At 42.0% G+C, this 15,101-nt stretch overlaps 1 protein-coding gene across 1 annotated transcript in view; it reads left to right on the top strand.

Moving 5' to 3' along the window:
• magi2a (membrane associated guanylate kinase, WW and PDZ domain containing 2a) overlaps positions 1 to 15,101 on the top strand; it is a gene marked incomplete in the record, with an annotated part of 285,654 nt that overhangs the window by 231,685 nt on the left and 38,868 nt on the right. Inside the window, 2 exon segments of the mRNA XM_032505476.1 lie at positions 3,723 to 4,400; positions 13,879 to 13,910. Coding sequence (XP_032361367.1) covers positions 3,723 to 4,400; positions 13,879 to 13,910 — 710 coding nt within the window.

Raw genomic sequence — 15,101 nt, forward strand, 5'->3', positions numbered from 1 at the left:
CCCCCCCCCCACCCCCGACTTTGTGTCCTACTTCTGCAGTAGCATTACTTGCTCGATCAGTAACTCAGAGCTCACACAGATGTAGAAACAAGGCCTGCGGAGGTGTGAAATTTCCAATTCCATATAGATAATTTGTAGCGCTTTCTCCTCATGACCCCTCGTGGCTGTCTCCACTATGTGATTGCACAAGCAGGGAAAACATCTTAGAGCACATATTGTAAAAGAGTTTTAGAATATCTGATGTAAGACTGGTAAACCACATGCAGTGCAGTTTTGCCTAGGCAGGATAGTTTGTGTTTTTGTATTTTTTTTTTGTCCATAAAAGAAATGTGGTATTTTTGAGTTTCTGTGAAATACAGAGGTATGAATTGCATTAGGTTTACGTGGTGAGGCTTAGTTTGGATGCCAGAGGCAGCGTTTAGTACAAAATCTAGTGGGTTTGCTGGTACAGTATGTTTCCAACTAGAGAGTCTAACTGCTGTAACACTCAGCAACAAAGGGTTATTCCACTGAACTGTATCCACATACTACAGTGTGTGATAAGATAAGACACTGAGGCATTGTGCCAATTAAGTGTCATAATTTATAATACATTTTGTATAAATAACACCCACTCAAATACAGTTGAAATGTTCTCAAATTAACTTGTGTGTAGATTCCTGAAGATGTAGCTTAGCTTTGAGTTGTTGCTAAAAAAAAAAATTGTAATTTTATCTAACATTAAATTTTAATTTCAATTTTAAATTGAGATTTGCAGTTTTTTGGTCCTCTTTTCAGCTAATGTGACGAGCTGTTGCTTACAGATGCAGCTAACATTAGCTTCATGAGTTGGTTGTCTGTTGTTGCCTGGCTATTCTAATGTTTCTAACCGACTTATTTTAAAAATGAGAACTGTAGACAAGGTTCTTAAATAAGTACTTGATGCTACATTTTACTAAAAGACAAAAACTGCATACGTACTCAGCATCCTTATGAGTTAATGATCCATGTAGAAGACATGTTAATAAAGAAATAGCATTGTTCTGTTATTGCAGTGTAGAGATAGTTAGTCGTTGTGTTATAAGGAAAAAGTTAAGATTAGATTTTAACAACCTTCTGTCTTTTCACCTGCACGTCTGACATGGCTATGTTGCACCCTATTTTGCCTGACACACACACACACGCAACCCCCCACACACAAAACATCACAGTCTCTTACAAACTGCTGGCACCCTGCTGAGACTCTAAACTGCTCTGTTAACTTGGCTTCGCCTCAGCAGGGCCACAGAGACCTCTCATTATGTCGACAGACTCTTGAACACACCCATTAGCTGGAGATGAATATGTGATCAGGATATGCACGGATGTAGTAGCAGCATGGGCCTTGGTCCCAGTGAGTTTCGTGTTTATTGTTAAGGATATTGGGATTTAGAGTAAACAAGGGAAGTACAGGATGTGTTCGGGACCATATGTTTACCCAAATTACAAAATTGCATTTGTTTCAACGTGTTTGAACACACAGTGTCCTGGTGATGGTGGATAATCAGCAAAACCTCACTATTAAGAAATATTTCATGAAAAAAATGTAATTCATCTCCATTTTACTGAAGTGGTGACACAAGTTCCAGAGGCAGCTATTTTGCTAAACCTTGGCACATGAAATGTGAAACAACAATGTTTGTTCTTCTAATTTGTGTAAACTCACCCTTTTAGGTATAAGCTTGCATGTTAAAAGATGTCTATATGTGGCTTCATAGCTTTCTGTTTCTGTGAAACATGTTTATACTCTCCGTCTTGCCGCATTTTCTCCCCGGTCATAAAGCATGAGATCAATGGGCACAGCGAGGGCGCATCGAGGTCACGGCACCGTCATTTGTTTTCTGCCTGTGTGCTCAACTATTGATTCTGACACTGGTGCTCAAGGCAAATGTCGTCCGCGTTTACCAGGATTAATTAAAAAGTCTCTCACGTCACGTTGCCTTCGAAGTGTGAGCTCGCTCTGTCAATACAGGCGGAGCGTTTAAACTTGGAAAGCATTTGCCAGCATCACAGTTTGCACTGAGAGAACATTTCATTTGAATCTTAACTTCCTGTTGTCCCTCAGAGGGGTTAACAGCTCTCCACCATTTCATTAGTTGATCCAGGATGATAATATGAATTTATAATGAATAGCCATGTTGTTTCAGAAAAAATGTTATTGACCCAACCATTAGTGCTGTTATAGTCTGCTGCTCACGTTTTAAGAGAACTGGACAGCATGGCGCTGGTGGTTAGCAAGGTAAGGGTCAATTACTAACGTACATGCTCTGCTTATTAATCTTGGAGGCACTTTGTTTTTCACTTTCTCTCTCTGCAACACACACTCACACTCCCACCCAGCCCTCTCTTTAAAGAGCGTAACAAATATACCTGCAATTAGAAAATAATTGTTTTCATAATCAACCTTGGTTATGCTGTTTGTCAGTGGATCTTGCCTTGTGTTCCCACTTCCCAAGTGTTGCATGCAAAAAAAACTGCTTGGTGCCTGCACAGCGGAGCACAAAACACTATATTTAGTAATCCGGTTGAGACAAAGATAAGCCTGGATGTGGAGCACTTTTGTGTGGGAGCATTTAATTGTCAGCTAGGTTTTATCTACAGTGCAGTATATTGCAGCGAGCAAATATAAAAGCACTTGGCCCCATAAAGGGCAAACATTTTAGCCACTTGTCTTGAGCACTATTTTATACTTGAAAGGCACATAAGACATTATCTGTGGTAATGTTTATCTGTAGAAAGTGTTTATAGCTGTGCGGTAAACCAAATGAGGGACTGTTCTGATGTACTGTACTGTACTACTATGGAGCCTCAGTGCTAGCATCCCCTTCAGATTAGTACGAGCATAAATATTAGTTCAACCGCAATTAATTTGTTAGCATTCGTACAACCTCCAACTCTGTCATCTTTTCAACTTTTTAGCTGTACTATCTGCCCATCCCTGTCCTGTCTTCATAGTTCATAAGCTCAGTTTTGAACTGTTTGACTTCCAAGCTGCGATTTGTAAGATGATACCATTTCCTTTCCTGTTAATTTAGACACGTTTCACTAATCAAAACAAATGGCAAATTTGGGACACGTGCCTGAGCATGCAAGAACCTTCACAAATGTATTTGTATTTGCAAGCGACAGTCTTAATCTGTCAAGTTGGCTACCTCAAGAATGTTTTAGGTTTGTGGGAAATGGGCCTCTGAAAACAGAAATACGTAATAAACAATGATATTACATTGTTAGCATCCCTGTCTATGGCTGGGAACCTTTCCCCTCTTCTTCCCCTCTGTCCCCTAGTTTCCTGCCTGTCTTTTTTTAAGAACATTTTTTGTGCATTTTTTAAGGCCTTTATTGACAGAACAGCTGAAATAATGAAAGGGGAGAGAGAGGGGGAATGACATGCAACAAAGGGCCGCAGGTCAGAGTCGAACCCTGTCCCGCTGCGTCGAGGAGTAAACCTTCATATGTGGGCGACTGCTCTACCAACTGACCTATCCAGGTCATGTTTCCTGCCTGTCTTGACAGTCTAGACAAATGAAATGAATCACACAACACACTGAGCAAAGTTATATTGTAGGGCTGGACTTTTAGCAATTTACATTACTACAGATTTTAAATGGGGTTTTCCTTCTTGTCAAACATTCACCAGACATAGCTATTATTAGTTCCAGCCCTTACAGCATTTTGTTTCTATCTGTCCATACTTTTGTCTGCAGGTGATGTCATTGTCTACATCAACGATGTGTGCGTCCTGGGCACCACCCACGCCGATGTGGTCAAACTCTTCCAGTCGGTGCCAATTGGCCAAAGCGTCACCCTTGTCTTGTGCCGTGGATACCCTTTGCCCTACGACCCAGAGGAAGCTGCCAACACCAATAACAACACCACCATCATCTCCCCGCTGGGCATCATGGAGCAGCGGCCCATCATGGTGAACGGCAGGACGGGCTACGACAACTACCTGGACTATCTCTCCCGCACGGCGCGCTTCGTCACAGACCCCGGTCAGGACCAGGTCAATGCCCAGCAGCAGCTGCTCACCCCTCACCCAGGTGACACCCACTTGGACGGCTCGCTTCCTCCCACCACTGGCACCACACCTCCTGACAGCGTCTCCATGGCGTCATCGGGGGCGACCCAGGGCGAACTACTGACGCTGACAATGGTGAAGGGCACGGAAGGTTTTGGCTTCACTATCGCTGACAGCGCTACGGGCCAGCGAGTCAAACAAGTGCTAGAGCCTCTGGGCTGCCCGGGTCTGTTTGAGGGTGACCTGATCGTGGAGATTAATAAGCAAAACGTGCAGGGATTCGGACACACCCAGGTGGTGGAGCTTCTTAAGGAGTGTGCCGTGGGAGCCGAGACCAGCCTGGTGGTTCAGAGAGGTGGAACAGGTAAGATCAGTGGCTGCAGGTAGGGATTCTGGGAAGATTGGTGACTTAACACAAGCTGTTGAATCTCTCCGTGTCTACTCCATATTTGCCTTCCTAGCATATCTGTTTGCGTATTCATCGATGTCATCTTTTACCGTTGTAGCTAAATGTGTCTGTATGTGTGGTCCAGTCCAAAGGCTGCAGAAACCTATCACACAGTCCTGCAGTGCTTAACAATGGCTGACTGATGCACAGCTCCTCTCAAGTGCCTTTCCTATTCCTCTTTTCTTTACCCGGTTAGAAATACAACCTCCTTCACTTTACTTACGTAGACTATGCCTCTCTGCTCTGCTCACTGATCCTTTCATTATGGTGCATGCTTTTTGCAGACCTGAATTACTTTTAGATGTTTTTATCATGCCAGTTTCAATATGTATGGCAAATTTGGCCGTATGTGAGTCGCAGATAAAAGCCCCAAAATTTAAGCTTGTCAAAAGTAGCACAGTTTTTCGACAAAATACTGGTAGACTGCAAATGGCTCTGCAAAAGTGCTTTCTACCCTGTGTTTTTCAGAATGTGTGGCCCTCTGACAATCATAATTATGCACTGCCCTCTTTTGTGTGTCACACACAGGGTTGGGATTTGCAGAACCAACAGGTAGCTTTCTCTCTGTGTGTGGGTTTGGGTGTGGGTGGGTGGGTGTGGGTGGGTGTGAGTGTGTGGGGTGTGTAGAAGTGTTTGTGTTGAGTCCTCAAGAAGGCTGAAACCTTCAGACAGCTTACTTCTAATGGCAATAACCTTGGCAGTGAAAGAAAAAGAAGAAAGATTTACTGTCATTCCCTAAATGTGTGTACAGCTCAAAAGACACAACATAATATGTGTGTAAGCTGTGATCTGCCTACAAACTGAGCTTGCCTTCTTATTGAATTGTGGAGGTAGTGCATCTGCCAGCTAAGACTCAGCCAAAGCTCTGACGTTTAGGATTAAAACGTTAGATTTTAATTAAATCTAAAAAGAAGAACGGCAACCGTTGCTCTTAATTAACCAAGCAGATAGGATCTGTCTCTGAAACCTAGTTGTTAAATGTTGTTAAATGATTCCCTTCTTTGAGTTTACTTGTCCTTAATTTATCTTGGCATCCTCTAAGTAATGACACATGAACTTTGGCACTTTGTTGTGCGAGCTGTAAGCCAAGACAACGGTATTGGGAAACCAATACTGCCGTTGCTTTTGTGTGGCACCAATTTGTAGTTCTGTATCTTGCCTCTTTGTGTTGTGTAATGTCACATACCAATGATAATGCCAACCGTCTGGTGCCACAGACACCACTGAGACTCACCCACAAAGGTCAGCAGCACCCTTTGAATAGATTTATTGCCGTTTATTTCTTTATTAGACTCCCCATGTCCCTGTCAGCGAGAAGGGAGCCAATAAACAGGGATAGGAGAAACAGAGTGCAGAAATAAGCTTCAGTGATGAGGACATTTTCTTTTCCATAAAAGGGGGAAAAATAAAAGAATTTAAGCCAGTATCTCTAAAATATCATCTGCCAACACAGAAACACATATACACGCATGGGAGAGGTCAAAAATGTTGTGCCACCGTCTCAAAAGTCTCCAATCTGTCCACACGCTCCCCACACACAGACATAAAAACACAGTCTCCCATCTGCCTGGAAGCTAGCGGTGAAGCGCTCCCGCCATCTGTCAAGGGTTCCTCACTCACGGCAGAGCTTTAGAAGGTCGAAACAAACGCTCCCATCTAAAAAGCAGCCTGTTGGCCCATGGAGAAAATGGCAATCTTATTTACATGCTATATTTCATCTCATTATTCCTAATCTGGATACGGCCTTGCTCCACTACACACCAATACGCCAGGGTGTGGTGTCACATCTGTTTGTGTTGAATATCTGTGACTTGACAAGCTGTGGGTGCTAGAGGTGGGAAAACGTCTGTGCCACCCAGTCTGCTCTTATGGTAGCCTGACTGCGTATTGCACATATCTGTAGAAATGTCAAGAAAATGTGTCAAATATCTCAGCTGGGTGGCGTTTTAGACATTGTAGATGTGTTGAGAGTATTTTGTGGATTTAAGCAGGAAAACACTGTCAGACTTTAAGCTCATTAAGATCAGAGACTTCAGACCCTCCTGGGAGAAAACGGTCACACTAAAGTCTTTGTAATTGTTGTCTTTAAACTATTTTTTTCATGATGGAGATAAACAACGAGTCTGGGACTAAGAAGATACACACATCTAGATTTCTCATGTGGCAAAGCTAATGGTCTGTTATTTTTCTTAAAGGATTGTGATGCTAGTTTTGTTGACTTTTACCTCCTTAATTGTCTCTTGATTCCCACACGCTCTAAAATGGTAATAAAGTAAGGGCTTAGGATGCTGTATTTATGCTAATAGGAAGACATTTGAGCAGTGGTTCCCAACATGGGAGTCAAAGAGGAATCCAGTGGGTTAATACATGATTGCCCGGTTTAAAAAATATTCAATCTTTCAATCAATTTATTTTTTTTACCTTTTTGAACCTTTTTGAAATAATCTGAGAAGGTAAAATCAATCTTCAGTTGAACTGCAACAGTAATTGACATGCAACTTATGATGAGGGGTAGTGAGGAGATATTGGATGGTTTAAGGTGCAACAAGCAAAAAAAGTCCAGGGACGACAGACTTAGAGAATGACACTACTGAAGCATCAATAGTGAGTAGGAGAACTTATTTCAGTCCTTTCCCCCATTTTACAGACCAAACAATCTACTAACTTAGAAAATAATCAACTGAATAATTGATAATGATCAATTATTAGTTTAAGCCATATACCTTTCAAGTGCCTGAATGGCTTATGTATCTAACTTCAAGTTGATAGACTTAAACTCTTAAATGTGTTTGTTTCCCTTGAAGGTCCATTTATTTCAGCAAACTTTTGGCTTTTTGTTTTAAAGTGAATCTTTGAGCAATTTGATCTTTGTGGTTTATTTACTTCACTTGATTTTGGACACATTATTATGTTTGTTCCTAGTCATGCATTGATTATGCCTACATAAACGCAAACGCAACAATATTTAGCAACATACCGCATATAAAAGTGTGAGCTGTGTCAGACTCCCAGCAACTACCGTGGTTTGAGTTGCAGCTGATTCTATTTTCCCACCCAACTTCCTCAGAAAGGCCAGCTTTGAGCATTTAGCCAAGCTATTACCCATCGTAATAAAACTGTCACCATGCTGCTAAGTGAGTACATAGAGACATAGAGAGGCCACCGACTCTGTCACCAAACAACTGTCACGCTCCTGTCTCTGGCAAACTCTCCAAAGACTGGCCAGTTTAGGGGCCAGCACACAGCTAATCATATTCATTAAATACACAATCTGAAATGGAGGTTTGAACCAGCACTGAGCACTGACTAAAAAACTAAAAAGCCTGTGAGTGTGCATATTTTTGCATGGAACAGATTTTTTTTTTTTTTAATGACTCTTTATGCAGTGGACAGAGCTACCACCTCTTAGCATCTGGACTCAGGGAGAAAACACACATACATACACACACACACACACACACATACACACACACACACACACACACACACACACAGTAAAGTTGAGGGATTGACTGCATGAAGGTTATTAAACACCCACATCCACAATACTGTTGTGGCTATTTTATGGTGTCCTTGCTATGACAACACACTCCTAATGTCCAGCATCAGAGATCACAAATGGCTGGCGAGGAAGTTTCACAAATTGAGTTTCATCAAAAATTTCAGGTCTCTCTCTCTCACACGCACACACACACACACACACACACACACACACACACACACACACACACACACACACACACCTCCTGGCTTTGTTTCAGCTCTTTACATTAACAAAGACAGGAGGGAGAAGTACACGAAAAAGGCAATGGAAAAGGGGAAAGATGTGATGTCAAAACATAAAGAAGCAGAAAAATAAGGTGAAGGTTGTACTACTACAACATTAAGTACAGAGAGAGTCAGCATGCTGGTCTTGCTCAGCTTGATGTTGTCATGGACACAGCAAAGAGCCAAACGAGCAGCAATGAGTTATTCTTTTGATGCAGAAAATACATGTAGCTCATAAGCATCAATAAATCCTTGCCACAATAATTTTGAGACATCCTTTGGGTATAATCATCAACAAAAGAGACAATCGTGAAGGAAAGTGACTTTTTTTACACTTTGGTTTAATATAACATTTGTATAAATGTCTAACTATTCTTTTAAGGGCAGCATTGTATCATGAGTAACATCTATAACCTGTAGTCAGACGGCTATACTGCCCTAAACATGATTATGTCATTCTAAAGATTTGGATCTTTGTTTTTATGTTCCCCCTGGCATGAGTCACAACCAAAGAATTTGCCATCAAAAGCAAGGAATAAGAGCCAAGCTGACCGCTAATTCACCATTCAAACATTGTGCTATTTATGATCAAACAATCCAGTCAGTTAAGCCTCATCACCTTGAAAACCTCCCACTCGTAATATAGTTATGATATTTAGCCATCCTTTAAATTTTAGTTTGACTCCTGAGCCGTTTTTGCCTAACAAATGGGCACTCTGTCTCTCATCACCAGTAATTATTGCGCCTGTGTGTGTATGTGTTTGTGCCAGCATATGTGCGTGTGTGTATTTGTGTGTGAGTGCATGGCAGACAGCCTCATTAGTGGCTATCTAGACCATTAACAGGCTGTATCTCGTTGCCACACCAGCAGAGACACAGGGCAGTAATTAGCTGCTGAGACTTTCAGCTCGTTCACATGTACGCTCGCCCATTTAGATTTCCTCTAACAGGGCACATTCTCCTTCACTGCAGCCCACCCACACGCTCACACAAATGCTGAGCCACATGGTTTGATTCACACACGACACCTACACGACAGCCAGGCACACATTTTCCTTGTCTTATTCGCACACATCCCAAGGTAGCCTTCTGCACACAAGCCCCCGCACACTTACATAAACTCCCCTTTCTAGTACTATCATGGGTAAATTGGACATTTTGAGTCAGCTGCCTGGTTTCACCTTTGACCTCAGATTGGTCATGTGCACACAGATGACCTGAGGCCGCTCTAAGAAGCATGCAGACCTCAGGTGAAGGTCTGCTTTCTAAAGAAAGAAAAGAAGGAGGAGGGTTTGATTCACTGAGCCTCCACCAGCCTTCCAGGGAATCACTGTGTAACTAGACAGTGATTCATTGGATGTGTGTGTGCAAGATAGAATAGTTGGAAACAAAAGAGAGAAAAAGAAAGGAAGAAGAGAGCAAGAGAGTGATGATTTCGGCTCTCTGCCAGTAGAACACAGACTGTCGGCCATGTTCACACTTACAGCTCTGTCCCCACCAAACCCGGAGGATCTGACCACCAGGGATCGATATCCCCTCCGGTCGGCCCAGGAAGACAGCCTGGGGCCTTGTGCATGATGGACGAGATGCTAAGATTAGATCCTAGCAGAAATAGAAAACAAAGCTAATGGTGTTTAGCCTTACTGCCATTCAAATTAGATCACAAAAGCAAAAGTTAGACTACTCTTCTCCTCCACAACCTCAATCAAATTTCAATTATCACTATGTGTGTGTGTGTGTGTTTAGGGACTTTTCCCTTCTTATAATGGACCTTGAATTAGTAAGATAGTATGCCCTCATGACTGTTGTTATACTGGTTTTGCGTCACTAAAGGGTGACAGTTACTGTATAGACGCGACACCGTTTAGCATAAAAGCTACAGTAGGGGCAAGTTTGACACCACAGGGTTCATGTAGCTTTCTGCACCCGAGCTGCCAGGTCTGATTAGCCTTCAGTCTAATGACTTTCAGCACCATGGACAGCTCCTTTTACTCTCTCCTTCTCTTAGTCTCTCTTTGCGTCTCTTGCCCCTTTTTAACTTTTGGCCGTGGGGCACTCTGACACCCACGTCCAACCAAATGCCTGGTACGCCTGAGTTAACAGCAACTCTACCCTGAGGATCACCTCGGTCAGTGATGCCTGGTAGTGCCCCTCCTTTCTGTTTGTCCAGCTCAGCTCCGGTTCTGTCACCCACACTGAGAACTGCTCTGTTGTTGCCACTTTTGCTCACTGTATCCTTCACACTGACTTAGATATTCTGACGTAGGTATTCTGTACAGAAAGGCTTCATTGATTGACCGTCTTTGGGAAGAAAAGCAGTACTCGTCTCTGTCTCTTGCTGATATCATACTTTTCAAGACATGCTTTGAGTTTTAAATAAGCTGTTGTATATAAATATGAATCTTATTTGGCTTATTGTGACTGAGAGAAGCTGACAGTCTGAAAAAAAACATTGCTGAATGTCTTTGTGTCGCTTTTGTTCATTTCCATGTTGTCACCATTCCGCTGGCGTCTCAGCGAGAGAGTTTTTACTGTGCGATTGGAGCCTTGCCAGGCCAACACTGGGAAGGCTGGCGCATAATTCGGGCAGTCAACCCGTAATTTGATCTCCCCATTTGCATACGCTTGTAGCATCCCAGAGGGAAGACCATGGCAGCACTTGAAAGACACGAAGAAGAGAAATTAAATCAGGGAGATGGATTGTACACCTACATGCTTCTGTGAATTTAACTATAGAAACATCGCTGGAGCATATGTTTTATTACTTTGTGTGTGTGCAAGCATGGATCACGTATGGATGTCAGCTGCTACTGTTGGGCTTTTTACTGACTGTTCTCTTTCATCATCGAAGATAGATTTCCGGTTGTTGTGCTTGAACAATGCTGTAAACAGCGAAAAAATGTGGCATACCTTTTTAAAGGTCAAAGCCAGATGAATGGGAAAGTCAAAGGAAAATGAGTGCCCTTTACCTTGCTGCACTGTATTACAAACTGAAATCACTCAAATCCGACTGCCTTTTCATTGTCACTACTAGGCTCATTACAGATCGATGATCAAATACCTCCTTTGGTAACAGAGACCCTTATGGGAGCTGATGTTTAATGGAATTTTAGCTAATATACAGTTGTGGTCAAAAGTGTACATACACTTGTAGAAAATCACAATGTTATGGCTGTCTTGAGTCTTCAATAAGTTCTACAACTCTTATTTTTCTGTGATAGAGTGATCGGAACACATACATGTTTGTCACAAAAAACAGCATAAAGTTTGGTTCTTTCATAAATTTATTATGGGTCTGCTGAAAATGTCACCAAATCTGCTGGGTCAAAAATATACTACAGCAACAAAATATGTCAATTTTGGTGATGTAGCGAGTTGTGTCAATCAAATTAGCTTTATGTCATGGCCTTTCACTTCTTCTAAGTGATTCTGATTGACTCAGCTGTTGACTTCTCATGAGCCCATTTAAATAGGGCTCATTTGACCTGATTAGACTCAGCTACAAAAGTACAATGGGAAAGTTAAAGGAAAATCAGTGTGGATCTGAAAAAGCGATTTTGACTTGAACAAGTCAGGGAAGTCACTTGGAGCCATTTCAGCAGCTACGGTCCCAAGGCAACTGTGCAGACACTATTACGCAAGTATAAAGTGCATGGAACAGTTGTGTCACTGCCACGATCAGGAAGAAAACGCAAGCTATCACATGCTGCCGAGGGAGATTGGTCAGGATGGTCAAGAGTCAACCAAGAATCACCAAGAAGCAGGTCTGCAAGGATTTGGAAGCGATGGAACACAGGTGTCAGTTCCACAGTCAAGCGTGTTTTACATCGCCATGGACATGAGAGGCTGCCGTGCAAGAAAGAAGCCCTTGCTCCAGAAAAGGCACCTTAAGACTCGGCTGGAAGTTTGCTGCTGATCACATGGACAAAGATAAAACCTTCTGGAGGAAAGTTCTGGTCAGACGAAACAAAATTGAGCTGTTTGGCCACAGCACCCAGCATATGTTTGGAGGAGAAAAGGTGAGGCTTAATCCAGGAACACCATGCCTACTGTCAAGCATGGTGGTGGTAGTATTATGCTCTGGGGTGTTTTGCTGCCAGTGGAACTGGTTCTTTGCAGAAAGTAAAGGGATAATGAAGAAGGAGGATACCTCCAAATTCTGCAGGAAAACTTAAAACCATCAGCCCGAAGGTTGGGTTTGGGCGCAGTTGGGGTTCCAACAAGACAATGACCCAAAACACACATCAAAAGTGGTAAAGGAATGGCTAAACCAGGCTAGAATTAAGGTTTTAGAATGGCCTTCCCAAAGTCCTGACTTAAACCCATAGGAACATGTGGACAGTGCTAAAGAAACAGGTTCATGCAAGAAACCATCACATTAGCTGAACTGCACCAATTCTGTCAAGAAGAGTGGTCAAACATTCAACCTGAAGCTTGCCAGGACCTTGTGGATGGCTACCAAAAGCGCCTAGTTGCCGTGAAAATGGCCAAGGGACATGTAACCAAATACTAATGTTGCTGTATGTATATTTTTGACCCAGCAGATTTGGTGACATTTTCAGCAGACCCATAATAAATTTATGAAAGAACCAAACTTTATGACTGTTTTTTGTGACAAACATGTATGTGTTCCGATCACTCTATCACAGAAAAATAAGAGTTGTAGAACTTATTGAAGACTCAAGACAGCCATAACATTGTGATTTTCTACAAGTGTATGTACACTTTTGACCACAACTGTAGATGGAAGTTACCACATGACTTTGCTGACGTTGGGTAGTACTACTACATATTTGAAAAAAGTTGCATGAAGCCTAAAGGGATGTCACTGGAGTCCGCTTTGTTTGGGGCTGAGGACTACAAGTTTGAAAATGGAAAAAAATCTGGAGGTGTGGAGTTAGAAAGAAGTAAAGTTGCCAGACCTCTGTCAGACCTCTGTCAGATTTTGACAAGGAAGATCGATGCGGTTTATTTTGTCCATCTTAAGTCCGACAATTATAGGTTAAATTGGTGACCCCCAAGTGGCCCAAAAATCTGTTCATTTTGGTTCATTATAATATTTATTTATTCTGTCCCCATGCAGAAAAAGTAAGATCACCTAATATCCCAAAACTGAACATAAAATCACACTCATTAAAGAAAAATTTAAACCATACAGGAAAAAGACGAATTCATCGCTGTCTTTAAAATTATTAGTTCCTATCATTTATGCCACCTGTTGATCACTGTCTTTCATGTTTAACCACGTCAATCATTTTAATATCAACATCTTGTACTGTGTTAGAGCATGCTTCTCAGCTATGCCTTTCCTACAGTCTTATTTTAATCTCTCTGTCTTCACAATAAGTGACTCATAAGATATGTATTTGCCCTCTTCTGCTTTGTGCTTTTTATTATGTTTGAGTCAATTGTGCATTTCTTTGTCCTTTCTACCATTCATATGCCACATTTTCATTGCTATTTGGTTTTTCTGTAATTATGCTGATAATGTTTTGTTTTTTTAAATTCATTTTATTATCCTCATAAGCCCCCTGGAATCAGAGCTGAAATTAAACCACACATCTCATGATCTGTTTCCACCATCTTTTTCAGTCTAAAGCATTTCTTTGTTCTCTCAACATTGCAGGTCACTATTCACCCTGGAAGACCCCTAAGCAGGTAACATGCACCAGCCTCCAAAACTTGGACTGTCCCCATTTCTGTTTTTAAATCATTAATATAGTAGTTCTTCTCTTTAGTACCAATGGCTGCAGCGTGCATACTGTATGTGCTAATCAGATTTTTTTATTTTACACATTTGAAAGATGTAGAAATTACTTTTCAATCCCTCCCTTGATATACTAACTCTACTGATGATTCACTATATGTCCTTGGCTTTTACAACAGCTAGTTCTTGATATTTGGATAAGAAAAGGTCAAGCGGCCCGCTCATAACATCACTCGTCTCTTGATCCTGCAGTTCAAAGCTAATTCATAAACTGACACAGTGCCATCAGGGTTATCCACACGAGGGGCATTTGAATTATGCTACTACTATAGTGCTTCGGAGACTCTGTTCTAACTGTTTTGGTATGGCCCATATGCATTCATCCCTCTTTTATCTTCGCTTGCTCTCTGGTCATTTATCTTTTACCGTGCCTTTATTTCCCTTTGTCACATTAAGCAAACTATCTCTGCAAACTTGCATTCAGCCTCTTCTGCTTCCTCTGCCACCATAAATACTCTACTATAGTATCATATGCTGTCCCTGGGCATACTAAAAACTCAATCCACCAAACATCCTCTTAGATCAGATTCACTTTGTCTTTATGTGCATTTGTCACACTCACATGCCTGCACACGAGTTGTTTCTGCCCATCTTTCTTTGTTTCTTTTTGTGCGACTATGCGTGTAATCCATTTTATGCCTGGACATACTCCTAGCGCTGCTCTGACCAGCCCCTGACCCTAGCTCATTTTGTCCTCATTCCAGATCACAACTAACAACACAAGAAACCCCCATTGTGTAACACTTGTCCCCTGAAATTCTCCTCATTGTTCATAATTTCTGCTCCCTCTCGATTTAATCAGTCACTTCCATTTCCCTCAGAATAATAGTAATTCTGCGCTCTGAGGAAAAGGCACAAAGTATCAGACGGCATGCAGAGCCTTGTCTGTTCACATCTCTCTCGCGCGCTCCCCCCCCTTCTCCGTTCCCAGTGTTCATTTGTTGGCTGCCCCACCCCATCCCGCCCTGCCCCTCTCCCCCAGCTGCTAAACCCTCGCACACCACAGTTCAGTCTCAGTTTAATTGGGTATCATTTGTTACAAGAAGACTTCTGCAGCTCTGAGTATGGAATATGGAGGAATT

Source organism: Etheostoma spectabile, chromosome 23 (assembly GCF_008692095.1).
Source record: "Etheostoma spectabile isolate EspeVRDwgs_2016 chromosome 23, UIUC_Espe_1.0, whole genome shotgun sequence".
In the NCBI taxonomy this organism is placed as follows: domain Eukaryota; kingdom Metazoa; phylum Chordata; class Actinopteri; order Perciformes; family Percidae; genus Etheostoma; species Etheostoma spectabile.